Raw genomic sequence first — 16,239 nt, 5'->3', positions numbered from 1 at the left:
CTGAGCCGATACCAGTGCTCTATTAAGGCACTTGTATTTCATAGTGGCTAGATAGACAGACACACAGACAGAGGCTAGTAGACTATAGTGTAAACCAAATGGTATATGACCATGCCCTCTATGCTAAAGGAGAATTCCACAGATTTTGCAACATTTCTGAGTAATTAAATTATTCAGACTTAAACAAAGACATTCAGGGTGATTTGGGGTTAAATGCTGTGTTCCAGAGAAGCCTACTTGCTTTAAACTGTTCATAGTGGTGATAGGAACCAGATGTCCATTGTGTTAAATGCCTCTGAAAGCTATTTAACTGAAAAATATTGTATCAAGTCGTTATAAATGATGCCTAATCCCTAAAACATAGTTTTATGGTTATTGTCAATTCAAGTTTTGGCCTAAAAAGTCAATTTTGCACATTCAGGGTATTGTAAGGCAGTTTAACCCTTTAAAGTTTTATTACACACTTCTATAACCTAAGAATAGCTTAGCCTGTTTGCTTTGAAGTCACTGTGGTTACTGAACAATAAGCCTCAGAATGTAAAAAGCCTGGGATTTTAAGAAATTAACACTGTTTTACACTATTTTTGCAATGCATTTTTTTCATTCTTTTATTTCTGTGTGACTTTGTTTACTTCTCAATGATCAAGTTATTGAAAAAAGGCAACTCGGACCAGATCAGTTGATCACTAATACTTGAGCTAATAGCTGAGCTGCAGTGCTCTTGTCTATACATGTCCATGCAACTCTACCTAAAATACTACAAACCTATGTACTATGTAAGTCTGCGTAATGCTTTAGGAGATTGGAAACAAGCACCCACACATAGTTGCCAAGGCAATTTCTAATTTATGAAGGCCTCAATGTTTATGAAATTGGACTCACCCAAATTCAGGCCTTTTTTGAAGATGAAAGAGCATAATAAACAATGAATCTGCTGCTCTGAGTTTGTTTCTGGTGCACAAGGATAAAGAAAGAGAGAATGACCTTTGATCTGTGTGTATTGTGAGTTAGAGGATAGTGTTACATGCATTATACTCAAGTTTTTACTCCTCCCTTTTTCCTTCCCGTGCATTATGGGAAAATATCAACAGATCTTATAGTTTGTTGCCTGCAGATATAAATATGGACAAGAGGTTTATAAAAAGGAAGGCAATGTCACAGTTCCTGGAAGTGGGCAGAACCATTTAATATAGATTTTGCAGCATATTTCAACCTGCAGGCCTAAATAGGGTAGAAGTGCAGCTAATCTGCACCTCATCATGCAGTATTGGCCTAATGGAGTGCTATTAGTCCAGTCTAAGCACAGTGGCTGATGCTTCTCTCTCAATGCTGCTATAGTTCTACTGTACAAAAGCATGCTCCAAAACACTCCAGGCATCAAGCATTTAAACAGGTCGGCTGTTTCATAACTGTGGACACTGACCCACTTACCCCATCTGTGGGAGGAGTCACCTTATCAAACCTCTTTTATTTTTTACACCGCCTTTTATTCTCTCGTGGCAGAAGGCTTTCAGACAGGGAAATTGACGTATATGGAACCAGACTGGTGACACAGCTGGCCTTCTCTTAAAATGATAGTTTGGTAGCAGAAATTTTCCACTTATCTCTGAAGTAGTCAATCAGCCAAGAAATGTTTGCTTCTGTAGTTTTGCACTGGAGCTGTAATATATAGCCATTCTCTGAATTGGGGTTTGAATACCCCAGTCAAATTACTTTGTTGAAATTCTGAAAGAAAATAAGTTAAAAACATTTTTACAGGGTTCAAACTTATTTTTATTATTTAAAATTTAATGTTCTTTAGAGAATGTTTTACCTTATCACTTAAAATATCAACAAAACATACTGGGTTGCCCAAACTTTTTCATACGACTGTAACTAGTAATGGCCACTATCCAACTATTAGAAGCATGCTACCTGCATGCCAAAATGATCACACAGACATGTGTAGGGTCAAAAAAATGCACAGTGATAAACTATATGGCCAAATGTATGTGGACATCCCTCCTGACAATTGGGTCACCCATTGCTGACGGGTATAAAATCAAGCACATAGCCGTACAATCTTCATATACAAACATTGGCAGTAGAATGAGTCATGCTCATGTGAGCTCAGTGACTTTAAATGTGTCACAGTTATAGAATACCACCTTTTGCCAACTGTAATTGGTAGACCATGCATATTGGCAACAATAAAGTTTGGCGGAGGAGGAATAATAGTCTTTCACTGTTTTTTAAAGTTTGAGCCCCTGAATTCCAGTAATGGATAATGTTAATGCTACAACATACAAAGGCATTTCAGGCGATTATAGGCTTCCAACTTTGCGGTGACAGTATGAATAGGGCCTTTTCCTGTCCCAGCATGAATTTACCCCTGTGTGCAAAGTGAGAACCAAAAAGACATGGTTTGACAAGTTTGGTGTTGAGGAACTTGTCAAACCCTCTCTTTCTGACCTCAACCCCACTGAACAATTTTAAGATGAATTGAAATGTTGATTGTGAGCCAGGTCTTCTTGTCCAACATCAGTGCCTGACCTCACAAATGCTCTTTTGACTGAATGGGCACAAAATTCCATGGCACATTTCAAAATCTTGTAGAAAGCCTTCCCAGAACATTGGAGGCTATTGTCCATCATTTTGGAAAGGAATGTCCAACAAGCTCATATACCTCAGGTCAGGTAGGTCAGGTGTCCACATATTTCTGGCCATCTGTTGTATGTTGCATAGTGAAAAAAATCTCAAAACCTGTACTACATCCTTTTGTCTGGTTTCATAGAAGCGTGCTGCAGTATCAGAAACTACATAAGAAAGTCTGTTTACCTTTCAACTTGACATTGTTTCAGGATAAGTGTTTGATGATTAAGGTTTGTTTGCATGACGCTAATTGATGAGAGATAAGCTTCAGTTACTTGTTAACCTCATAGCTCCAATACAGAACTAAAGAGGCAAAATTCAGACACCAAACATATCTTGGCTGATTTACTGGATTTGAGCTGAGAGGGAAAATTGTGCAAATTAGATTTTTCGCAAAACTATTCGTTTAATCATGCACTGGCGTCGCTACACTGACTGGCTCTTAGGGCCCACCAATCGTCTTCATCACCAGAGACGAGCTAAGCAGCTAACAAATTGAATGTGTGTTTAGATGGGCGCGGCAGAATTAGATCAGCTCGCTGGATTGTGTTGGAGCCGCTGCATGTCGTCTCCCTCGCTGAGCAGAGCGTGCCTCAGAGAGCAGACGGCTAGTTAAGACGGCATGATGTTGTCAGAATGTTAAGCAGACAATTACCCTGCACTATCGATTATGATGGGTGAGAGAGCTCATTAGCAAAGGGAGAGAGAGAGGGAGGAGGCGGATACTCTGCCAGAACCATGAAATTAATTGAATAAAGCTAATCAGAGGTATTGAGCTCCTGGATGAATATTACTAGAAAAAAATGTAATAATATGTAGCTTTGCTTTTAGAGAGACAAGAATCTCTCTAAATCCCTTTGGAAGAACATTAATAAAGTAACCCTTTATGTGTGTATTTCTGGATTTAATATATACTGCTCTCTTTTTAACAATGTATTTTCTTAATGCTGTTGTTGCATGAATTTTTAAACTGTAAGAAACGAGAAGTCAGTTCAACTTCAGATTATAAGGTAACTGATTACGCTGCTTTTCTTGAGTTAACTTCAGGACACCCCGTTTACTCAGCTCAGGCTTCATAGTTTAGTTCTCCTGACACTCATTAGTTTTCGTTTCCCTGGGAAAGCCGGGACTCTTTCTGTCAGACAACCCCACCAGACAGTTTCTCCTCTTCGCTGGAGTTTATACTCACAACCTCCTGATGCTGGGTTGATACTTAGACTATTATATTAGACACCACATTTTAAAACATTACTTTTTAAAGTTAAAACAAGAAATATTTTTACAGTGTATTAAGCATGAAAGGACACAAATCTGAGTAACCTCTGGGCCTCCTGAGAGGTGCAACAGACTAAACTGTCACCCCAGTAGAAGGTTGTGAGGTTGGACCCCAGCAGTGCCATAGCCATCCATAAGTGGGTATCCATGAGGAGTATATGCCTTGTGGGATCTGATGGAAGGAGTTCCAGTTAGTGGGGAAACTAAGTTAAAACAAATTTTATGCAGGGCCAAGGTTTTACATAACCTAAGAACAGCTCAGCCAGTTTGCATTTAAGTCCCCGTTGTTACCAAATAATAAGCCTTACTATGCAATAAGCCAAATAACATTTGTCGATACGCTATAAGGCACCATCAACAATGTTAATGAGTTAATATACTGGTAATGTTTTCTTTTACAGTCTCTTGAATTCTAAGTACAAACTACAAACAAAGTATCAGGTAATTATTTCGGGTTCCAAGACAGCTTATCTAAATTATCCTGAAACATGTTACAGCTATATATGGATATTGAGCTGATAAATGACATAATGAAATGTCTCACAACTGGGAAATTGCTTGGAATGAAAAGGTGATAATTACAAACGTGCACCTCACTACAATGTCACATGTTTATGCCAGAAAGTGAATATGGGAAAAATCTCATAAAGTAGACAAAAAGGGCCCGGTACAACTGTAGTACGAATCATTACTTTCTTTTACAGCCCAGATACAGTTTCACTTGTTGTTAATAGAAAGATATGTGCTATGAAAAACTCTGAAAAATGTCTTTGCACTGCATTTTTTATGACCACCTGGTAGTGATTGGTACATTTTGAAACCTTTTTTTTTTAAACATTTTTTTGGTTTTTCAGTGTAATAGTTTGACTGTTTGGTTACATACCATCATTTTAACCAAAATATGTAGCACTTTGGAGTCTGTACCCCACTCGGACCTAAAATTTGAGGAAAACAAAGTGTCGGTGATATGCTTTTTTATTAACAGGGTGTTCAGCTTTATGTGTTTTTTCCATGAGCCTACATTAGGCTGTGCTGTTTTAGGCTGATAGCCTAGGTGTCTTTGAGGGGGTGACTTTGGTTTTGCAGTGCTCTCCCTGCTCGGACTATGTCAGGTTTCGCTGCCTGATTTAATCAGATTTCTGCCGAGTCAGCGTGACTATTTTGGAGTGCGCGCCTCGGGTTTTTCTTTTCGTTTTTTTTTTTTTTTTTTTTTTTTGGACTGTTTCGATTTCATTTGGAGGACACAGGATGTAAAATCTCCTCTCGCTCAGCCTCGTTGCTATTTTATTATTGTTATATTATTTGCTCCATATGTGCCTTCCCCTGGTTTCAAGCGGCCGTCGGTTTTCAGGCCTGTTTTGCACTTGAAGGTCCTGTGGGAGTTGTTTGGTTGAGAGTTGTGCTCAGGGGACCACCCCTGAAAACCTCATGATTTGAAGCTAAATGACGAGGCATACGTTATGAGTCACTGGCATATGCTGAGCCCTTTGGGTGCCTAGTAACAGTGAGAGAAATGCACTGCGCATTTGCCTCATACTGCAGTCATTAGGCCTAACTTTCTCAAAAATAAACCGCTGACTGTGTGTACTCCCTCGTCAGTCCTCAGGTTAACCCTAAAGGACTACTGCAAACCCAGTGCTGTGCTCATTGGTCACTGCAGTTTAACCCTTTAGGTGGCAGGGTTATTAGTCCGTTATTAATCTTAAGACTATGATCATTTATTTAGTAACTTTTATGACCTAATGTGTGTGTGTTGTAGTTATGAGAGTGAGCAATTAATGTGTGTGCCGATATATGAGCCCTTCCATTTTAAGAGATAGTTAGTTAATTAATTAATTAATTAACTGATTTAATGAAATAATTTGTTATTTTTTATTTTAAACATATTTAGCATTTAATAAATACAACAGCAACAACATTAATAATAACAATAGTAATAATAATAATAATAATAATACATTGAAAGGTTGTTCTATGAGCATGTCTGACCTTTTGAATTGTAGCATATATGTAAACATCAGTAATGATTTGTATTATATATATATATATATATATATATATATATATATATATATATATATATATATATATATATATAAGAGAGCGAGCGTGCTCTAGGTGAGGATGTGGGAAGGGGGAGGTAAAACTTGTCATTATTGGTTAAGACTGTTTCTGTGGTGATGTAATCAAAATATATATTATAGCTGTGGGCAAGAGTCAAAAACTTTATAATGTAGGATTATGGAATAAAAATTCATATTTTTTAAAATGCCATGATATAATGAATCATGCTTCAGATGAACATTAACATGATTTGACTTGTGAGGCTGACTTTGTGACTGTCCCACATAATACTATAATACTCCCACATAATAGTACAATACAATACAAGTGCTTTGCTGTGATGTTGTTGTTGTTAGTTTTTTTAGGCTGTAGGTGAGTTTGATTGTCATATCTTTGATAAATGTCTGATTTATCTTAATCAGTAGAAGAAAATGGATCACTGCCACATCAAGACTTTTTTTTTTTCTCAGGTTTGAGAAACAGTGTTTTCCTGTGATGTTGTTTATTGTTGTTATTTTATTAATAGCTTTGCCCTCTGTGGCTAAAGGAAGTGTTTTGTGTGTCATTGCAGCGCATCGCTGAGGCATTCGTCCTCCACGGCCAAAGTGTGTTTGGTGTGTGGAGACGAGGCGTCCGGCTGCCACTATGGGGTGGTCACCTGTGGGAGCTGCAAAGTCTTCTTCAAAAGAGCAGTGGAAGGTAAAGCTTTTAAGTTCATCATTTTAGCTTTGTGGTCTGATTTTTGAGTATTGTCGCAACTAGGCTTTGACTGCTTTTGGTATGTTAAAGGCACCAAGTACTCTTTCAACATACTCTTAAGGCAGAGGTCATCAAGTCCAGTCCATCGAGGCCCTCAGTATAGCACATAGCATCCCTGCTTAACATCCCTGTCTTATATAGAACCATCGTAACTCAAAGAACCATTTGTATGCTTTAAAAGGTTAATTATATTGTACTTAAATTGAGAATCTGTTGTATATAGTTCTTTCAGTGGCAAGAACGATGATGCTGTTGTTACAAGGCATAAATCCTTTCCTTTTGGTACATATATCGAACCCTTTTTGCTAAGAGTGTAGAGGATATCAGATAAGATAAATCAAAACTTCATAGTACTAAATATATTGGGATATTACGTAATTCCGTAACAACAAACTTTGTGTTGATTTCAGTTGTTGCCTGATAATTAATAGTTGCCTGATAATTCACAATAGTTATTGAATAATTAATAGTATGCACTGACTAATTTATTGCAGTTACTAAATAATTCATAGAAGCTAGTAGTTACCAAATAATTACTGATAGTTACTGAATAATTTGTAGTAGCTACTGAAATTCATAGTAGTTACTGAGTAATTTAAAGTAGTTACTGAATAATTTACAGTAGTTGCGATGTATAGTATTGCATCAGAATATAGTACTAAAATAAAAATCTATAGTTAACTAACTGTTGTTGCAGGTGTGTTTAAACAGGGAAATCAAACCATTCTGGACCAGATGTGATGACCCCTGCCTTAAAGAAGCAATTTTGGCCAGACTAGTTTTTGGGGACTTACTGTGTGAAACATCTTTTTATTTCTACTAGTTTTTGAGTGTAGATGGAAGGCAGGTAGCTAAAGTTGCCTGGAAGCTAAACTTTTCAAACAGCCAAAATTCCTCCCACTTTCAATGTACATCACTAGAAGAGAGTTTCCCTAGTCTGGCTGGAGAAACCCTTTAAATGTTTGTAATGATGTTGGTAGGTAGCACATTGTCTTGTGCTTATGAGTGGCATATGTTTATATGAGCGATTTGATACGTACAAGATGTATCAAATATATGTGAACAGATGCATCACCATCACTAGCATTTAGTTATCATGGTGCAGTTGAACTATATTTTAATTAGGGGTTTAATTAGGTTAATTAGATAGTGTTTACTCCACTTTAGCCAGCTGCCTAAGTAGTAGTTCACACTCTGCTTGCACACGAGTAATGCAGAGAGTATTTGATTGTGCTCTTAGAACATTAACTCTTTTTTAATGACATCCTACTCAGATTTTTACAATGAAACAGTGTACACCATCAACACTATACTGTACAGTCCAATACTTGCTACTTATATGGCGTTGAAAGAAAAGCATACACTTGTAGGGTTGCTTTCATATAGTAGTGTTAAAGGCTTTAGTGAGCTGGGATAGAAATATACGTTTCTCTCTAGAGAGGCTTTAACGATGGCCTATAGGATAATTTATGCCCATTTTGGAGGGAAAGATGTGGTCAGAGCCTGCAGGTCAGCGGCATATTGCAGTGCAACCCCACCATTAGGACCCAACTGGCCGAAACCTCAAGCTAAGCTGGAGTGAGAGCGCCAGGCTGCTCAAGTCTCAGAGGAAAAGCTCCAAGCTAAAGCGCTGACTCAGCAATCGGACCAGCGCAAACTACACAGAGCAGAAACTTACAGCCAGATAGAAAGAGCTTCAAAATCTGTCTGAAGAAAAGCATGCAGGCTTTTTGAGGCGCAGGAGCTGTAGGAGTGTCCTGACTGTGTGATGAAGGAAAGAGCTTTTTAGGCTGTGGTTGAGTTTGATTTCCATATTTTTTGATAAATGTCTGATTCAGCATAATCAGTAGAAGAAAATGGATGTCTTCATATCACTGCCGTATTAAGACTTCTTTTTTTTCTCAGGTTTGAAAACATCAGCTGTCCTTTGCGTTATATGAAACATGTCATGATGAACAGGCCTATAGGAATAGTCCACAATTCTTTGGAAGAAAATCTCATTCTATTAACTTACATTAAGAATATTTCACCTTTAAGTTTTTGAATATCTTGTAGAATCATGTTTGAAACTACATAAAAATATCTTCTCTGTTTTCAGCTTTAGTTTGTTTGACAGGCATAGTTATGGGAGGGCTGTGGGAGTCTAGGCCACCCACTTAAAAAAAGGTTAATAAAAAATTGCACCAATGCAAATGAAAGTAGTAAAAATGTAAGCTCATCATGGTCAAACGATGCTTTTCACCTTAAATAAATAAAAGAGATCAAGATGGTCAAGCTCTCCTTAGATCATCACAGATTTTTGGCAGATACTATCATGGCAACGTTCACATGGCCGTTCATGGGTTTAATAGAGTACACACCATAAAGTTTGAAAACATAGCATTCACTCCACATTCCATGCTGTAAAGTAAGATGCAGAAAACATCCTGTTATGAATTCACTCTTTTTTGTGATGTCAAGCTGACCATCACCTCAACCTATTCAACCTACAGGAATTTAGCCCTGCCTATTCACACTGAAGTTGTCAAGAATGTTTAAACTCGGTCTGTTTTTTGAAAGAGGCACAATATGAGGCAGCCAGTTACAACAAAGCTCATTTACATATATCAGCTTAAAAAGCAGCCTGTTTGATTATGAAGGAAAAGGAGAAAATATGGACCCTTTAATAAACCTTTACTTTCTGTGGAATGATGTCAGTAGTTATAACTAATGTTAACCAGTTAAGTGGGAGGTAAACAATCATGTGGAATGAAGTGTTGTTCTTCTGGCCCCAAAAATGTTCTTAGCTACAAATAAGCTGTTTAGCTGGTGGGTGTTATGCTCAATATATTGATATATCAATGCCCCTTCAAATGAAATTCCAGCTGGGCCACTGGCGTGTAGCGATTACTATGTGTAGAGATATGTGACATCAGCTTTCTCAGCTGAACAGGAGCACGTTGCAGGTTTCACTCAGGTGTTTTTCTCTTTTTGGTTTGAAGAGTGTTGTCTAAGGCTCTGACTTAACTCATTTACACCTGAGTCTGGATGCCAAAACACTTTCACACACACCACACATACACATGCAAATAGATGTACATGTTTCACCAGAGCCAACCATGTAACACTGCACATCATATTACATCTGGTCCTTTACATTTCATAGCTGCTCTACTGTGGTGTGAGTGTAATTATGCAGTTAATTCCATAGTTTCACAGTGAATTTCAATTACACCGAACAGTTTCAGTGTGCGCCTCCATATCTCCTGTTCTGCTTACAAATACAAATGGGTGATTGGTTCAAAGCTTAGAATCTGCATTTTTGACAATTTCTACTATAAGTGAAATAATTCACATTAAATAACCTCATATTTTTGTAAAGGATCAGTGAATATTTTAGAACTTAAAGAGGAATTCCACCGAATTTCTGCCTAATCGAATGATTGAGGTGTAAGGAGTTATTCAGTCGGTTGAAGTTAAATTGTTATTACTGAGAAACTTGCTGACTGTTAAATTCCTTTCAAAACTGACAGGGCCTCTGTGAATGAGTACAAATGTACATACTCAGCGGACGTCACTCATGTCTTGCAGCGCACAGAATAATCACTTGGCGAATTACCTTTAGAAGTTGGCCGCTGTTGCTTTCACTTTACTGTATTACTCTAATGTAATTATGTAATTAGACATTCAAAGGGAAATTTCTACAATTATGAAAATGTTCTGTGCAATTAAATCATTGAGATGTCTCCACAGTCATTCAAAGTGTTTTGATGTGACATGGTTCACTTTAGAGAAACTTACTGAGTCATATTTCTTTATAGTGGCGGTGACAGAAGCCAGAGGTGGAAAGTCTAACAGAAATTCAATGACTAGTGAACTAACAACAACTTTGTTTTGGATACAATTTTGTACATGTTTTCTCAATGTTTTCATAGATATTTTATGTAATAACTTTCCGAAATATAGCATTTGGGCTACAGCATTTTCAGATGTCTGGTTCCTACAACCACCAGCGTGAACACTTCTGACTTGATAAATTTCACATGAAATCACTGTGAATGACTTTGTTTACATCTTAACCATTAAATTATGTAGAATACTTGAAAAATTAGACGAATTCAGTGGTGGTGATCCACCACCGGGTCACAATGTCTACAACAGAAATATATGTTATATCTATCCAAAATGACAACTGTATATACATGTCTTTTTACAGTCCTGTGAAAAAGTATTTGCCCCTTATCTGATTTCTTCTATTTTTGCTGAGTTGTCACATTTAAATGTTTCAAATCATCCACTTAATTTTACTGTAAAGACAACATAAGTAAATATAAAATGCAGCTTTTAAATGATCATTTTATTTATTGGAGATAATCATGTATACTAAAAAGTAAATGCCCCCTAGTAACTGATTTTGCCACACTTTGCGGTATCAACTGCAATCAAGTGTTTGTTCCTTTGCATTGCTGTGGAGGAATTGTGGCCCACGCTTCTTTGCAGAATAGTTTTAATTCGGCTACATTCAGAGGTGGACTTGCTTGTGTGATTTAGATCATTGTCTTGCTGCATAACCCAACTTCGTTTCAGCTTTAGGACACAAACTGATGAGTGGACATTCTTGTTCAGGATCCTCTGATAAAGAGCAGAATTCATGGTGGCCATCAGTTATGACAAAGCAGCCCCACACTACCACCACCATGTTTGATGTTCTTATGGTGGATTGCAGTTTTAGCTTTACGCCAGATATAACAAGACTCATGTCTTCTAAAAAGTTCCACCTTTGACTCAGTCCACAGAATATTATGCCAAAAGTCTTGAGGGTTGTCTAGATGTTTTTTGGCAAATGACATAGTGTTGTTTTTGGTCAGCAGTGGTTTGCGCGTAGCAACTCTTCTATGGATGCCATTTTTGCCCAGTGTCTTTCTTATTGTGGAATCATGTACATTGACCTTAACTGAGGCAAGTGAGACCTGCAGCTCTTTAGATGTTCATCTGGCTTCTTTTGTGATTGGCCAATACTGGGATCGTATTTTGTCCTACAATGGCCTGCATTTACATCTCCACCATGTTTGTTTTTTTTATTGCATTTGAGGCCAAAACCAGATCTTAAAAATGTCTCAGGCACCTATCACCACTACTGTGATGAGGTTTCTCTAGAATAACATACTTCACATGGACTTCACATGGAACCGTTCGGAATGATCCTTACATCTTAATGATTAAATCATGTAGAAATGATGAAAAAAGCAAGAATTTTCCCCTTTAATGTTGCTTCTGAGCAGTCAGTCTGTATCTCAGCTGAAGTGAAACGTAGTGATTGTAATATAATGAGAACAATTGTGATATTGGTAAGAACTTTGCAGTTTGCGGAAGAGGTTGCAGAGGGAGTTGAGGTGTTATTACTGCTTGTTTCTCGCAAGCTTTTTAAGACTTAATTCAGTCACAGCTGTGTGGTGTGAATGCAGGGCCTGTGACTCCCCCACCGTAAAGCTATCTCTCCTCCCCAGGAGGGGCTGCAGCACTAATGACTCGGACTCAGTACAGGAGTTTATTTTAAACTTTGAGGGTAGCTTTGCTTTAGGCTCTGTACGATGACTTTACAAAACAGATGTAGGTCACATGAGGTCAGCTGCACTTTCACTGGGCTGTGAAGGATTAAAAGGTGTAATAAGACACATACAGTCAAGCCTGAACATGATGAATGTTTTCTAGGAATAATTGAGTGATACATATTGTTGTTACAATTAATACATACTTATAATATATTAATATTCTCATATTATTATTATTATCACATTATTATTGTCTGTTTTTTAGGATGAACCAGGTCAAAAGATTCTAAATTGTAGAACTGTGCAACAGTTTTGGGTTATTGTTAGGAAACTAACTAACTAACCAACCAATCAACTAACTATATGCGTGCATAAATAAATGCATGAATAAATAAATAAATAAATAAATACACTTAATCAGTTTAATATCCGGTATACCTCAAATTTCAAAAGTCATCAAATATGAGGGCAGAAAATTTGACAATGAATAATGTAAATACACAATTATTACAGTGTATTATTTCTCATTTGATACAAAATATTTTGAATGAAACAGAAAAAACTACCTTTTGATGCCTGGTTTATAATATTTAAATGTACATTGTGTCAGATACATAGTTATTGTTGTATATGTTGTATATCATTTTATATTGTATATATATATTATTATGACAAGCTGCTGCCTGGTAGTGTATTTCTCCTCTTAAAGAGCAGCACTAGTGCTAACAAAAACAAGACGCGTCAACAATAAAAAGACATTTTCCAAAAAAGTTAACTTTAGCTAGGCTACTACTGATTTTAGCTAGCACTGAAGTCACTAACAGTGAGGTACTGATGATAGGGAGGACAATAAGAAGGACAAAATAGGAACTGATCAGTATTAGCAAGTCAGCTAACATTAGTAAATAAAAAAAACTGATAGCAGATTTAAGCTGTGCCCCGAGGTTATGAGCCTGAAATATGACACTGACCGAAATGTTTTCGGAGAGGAGCTGATGGGAAGGCTTTACTGCTGGTTTCATTATTTTTAAATTAATTTTTATTGGTGTTACTCTTTAAAGAAAATGTAAACAAGGTCACTATGATCCTGAACGATCTTACGTGTCATACAGTATGTACTGAGAGGACTGAAAATGGCAAAAATGACAAATGTTTTTCGTTGTAAATCAACTAGGAGCTGTAATATTGCCTTTAGGTTACTGAGGTGAAGGTTCAGGGTAGGTTTGTGTGCAGGTGTAGAATTGCTTGGCTACAGTAACACAGAAGTTAACAGAAGTCCTCACAAGTATATGGAGACCAATATATGTGTATGTGTGTGTTTATGTTTACGGAAAGCATTCTCTCAGGTGTGTGTTGTGTCCCGTGGAGCCCTGAGATGATGGAACTCTTCTCCTGAAGGAGCTACTGCTGTTAATATTGAATGAAAGTCAGTAATGATAATGCCATGTTAGCGGCCATGCTAGCATCTCATTCATTCATTCATTCATTAATTGTTTCTTTTAGTCAATTATTCATCTATTCATTGACTCATTCTTTTATTCATTTATTTAATGGTGAAGTGTTTCTTTAAACAGAACACCCCAGGCCATAGTCTGCTGTAGTGCAGACAAAGGAGATGCAGTTCTCTCTCTCACTCTCTTTCTCTCGCTGTGTCTCTCTCTCTTTCTGTGTTCCTCTACCTTACCTGACCTCAGCCTAGTTACAGAACAAGCGAAAGAGAGAGAGAAAGAGAGGGAGGGAGACAGAGCAAAGGCAGGAGGGAGGGGGCAGCAAGAGAGAGAGAGAGAGAGAGAGAGAGAGAGAGAGAGAGAGAGATATTAAAGGCAGCGCTTGAGAGGGAGAGAGGGGCAGAGGGAAGCAGGAGAAAGAGAGCCAACGATAGAGAAATCGACAGAAATAGAGAAGTAAGGAAAGAAGAATAGGCAAGTGAATGAGGAGAAAAGCCAGAGAGAGAGAGAGAGAGAGAGAGAAGAAAGAGAGAGAGAGAGGGAGCGAGAGAGAGAGAGAGAGAGAGAGAACAAAATGGAATGAACCATGCAAAGAGAGAGAAAGAGGCAGTTAGACAGGAAAAAGAATGAAAAGAGAGAATGAGAATGAAGAGAGATAAAAGATTGAGAAAAAGAAAGAAATACAAAGAGATGGGAGAGGAAGAAAGAGAGACAAGGGGAAACAGATAAAGATCGAAAAGAAAATCAGGAGCCGAAAGAGAGAGATAAAGGAAAAGTAAAGAGTGAGAGAGAGAGAGACATGAAGAGAGGGATAAAGATAGAAGAGAAGTAGATGAAGAAAGATGTAGATAAATAGAAAGGAATAAAGTGAAAGGAGAAGAAGACAATGAAAAGAAAGGACTGTAGAGATATGAAGAGACAGATAGCGAGAGAGAGATAAAGGACTGAGAGTGGTAGAGGCAGTGAGAGGTGTTTAGTGGAGGAGAATAAAGCATGGTTGGCCTTCTGCTGATAAAATATGAGAAAACTGCGGAACACAAGCATCAGTGCAGCAGGGAAATAATCCAGCCGACGCTTCATTTCTGTCAGCCGCGGCCTCTTTCCACAGAGAGAGACTTTTCTGCTGCCTCAAAGGCAAAAGCGTCTCTGCTCATTAAACATCTGACTTAGAACATTACGACACATGAACACAAACTGGACAAAAAGGTGTTAAAATTGACCTATTCAATTCCTGTTTACATCCATTTAATACAATTACTCGTAAGGGAGGAAGTGGCTGCTTTCTGAAGCACTACCTGAGGGTGGGGGTGCAGCTCCAGGTTCAGCTGCTCGACTGCTGAGTAAGGTTATGTAAACTGCTCTAATTACTCCACCATTTTGGGCTCTTTTGAGGTGAAGCAGTTCCTTAACAGTCTAGAGTTATTGATATCATTGTGCTGTACTATTCAAATGTAATTACATAATTTGTTTACTGACTACCTGTTTAGTTATATAACAAATTGCCTTTACATCAAACTCAAAAGACAACAGAAGTGTGGCAGAATCTATTTTTTCTTATTTATAAGACAAGACAACCATTTTCATCAAAATCAAATCATAATGAAATGTATCCTTTTCTACTTAGAAACATGTGGGATATGTTGAAAATTTAGAATCCATACTTTTTAACAGTTTTTTCTGTTTGTTTCTAAGGGCTGTGAGTCAGAAATAATTTATGTTAAACTACAGCATGCTTAAATCCATAACAGATCGGTAATCTGAGCAACGTGAGTGTTAGCAATGCCGCCTAAAACTAAAAAAAAAAAAAAAAAGTGAATAGACATACAGCAAAGTGTCAAAATCTTTAAAAATAATTTAATGGTAATGAAAATCAGAAATAGTCAATAAAAAGCTGTTTTATCTTTTTAGCTCAGGCGCATTCAAACAGTTTGAGCATCAGCAGATCAACAGAGAAAATGCCAGCCATGTGTGTTATTTCATGGGTTTTTAGACAAGAGAGGTGTAATCACTGTTCATATAATATCAAGAGGGCATGCAACATCCAATATTTCATACCACTTGAAAACATGGCATTCCACATAATACGCAGTACAGCTAAGCAATTCACAATTGACAGAGCGATAGTGTTATGCATAACTAAAAATAATGGAATTGTCTGTTGTGGAAAATGTTTTTTTAATGGCACATGCTGTAGCCTACACATTTCAGTGATTTTACCAAGTTCAGGTTATGTAGACTAGTTTTAATATTTGTTATTTTTTTCTGATTCGGCTTGTCTGCAAAGTGTGTCCTGGAAATTGTTTTCGATTTCAGCCAAGGATTTTCATTTCAGTGTATTACTAATGAATGTTGCCACATATATGTACCATGAGCAAGTTAACACTCTTGCACATTAAAATGATGTTGCATGTAAGTAAGGCCCAATCCCATTTCTTCTTTTTACCCCTACCCCTTGTTTTCGACTATCACCCTAACCTCTTGGAATGGAGTTACAAAGGGTAGTGGTTGAAATCTTGCCCTATGAAATGGGA

General features: G+C 37.4%; 1 protein-coding gene across 1 annotated transcript in view; it reads left to right on the top strand.

The window, feature by feature from the left end:
- nr3c2 (nuclear receptor subfamily 3, group C, member 2) overlaps window positions 1–16,239 on the top strand; it is a 151,540-nt gene that overhangs the window by 70,823 nt on the left and 64,478 nt on the right. The window contains exon 3 of the mRNA XM_017701448.2: window positions 6,542–6,669. Within this exon, the coding sequence (XP_017556937.1) occupies window positions 6,542–6,669 (128 nt within the window). The remainder of the gene's footprint in view (window positions 1–6,541; window positions 6,670–16,239) is intronic.

This window comes from Pygocentrus nattereri, chromosome 5 (assembly GCF_015220715.1).
Source record: "Pygocentrus nattereri isolate fPygNat1 chromosome 5, fPygNat1.pri, whole genome shotgun sequence".
NCBI classification, from domain to species: Eukaryota; Metazoa; Chordata; class Actinopteri; order Characiformes; family Serrasalmidae; genus Pygocentrus; species Pygocentrus nattereri.
The sequence above is the reverse complement of the archived record's forward strand: the minus strand, read 5'-3'. Positions and strand labels throughout refer to the sequence as shown.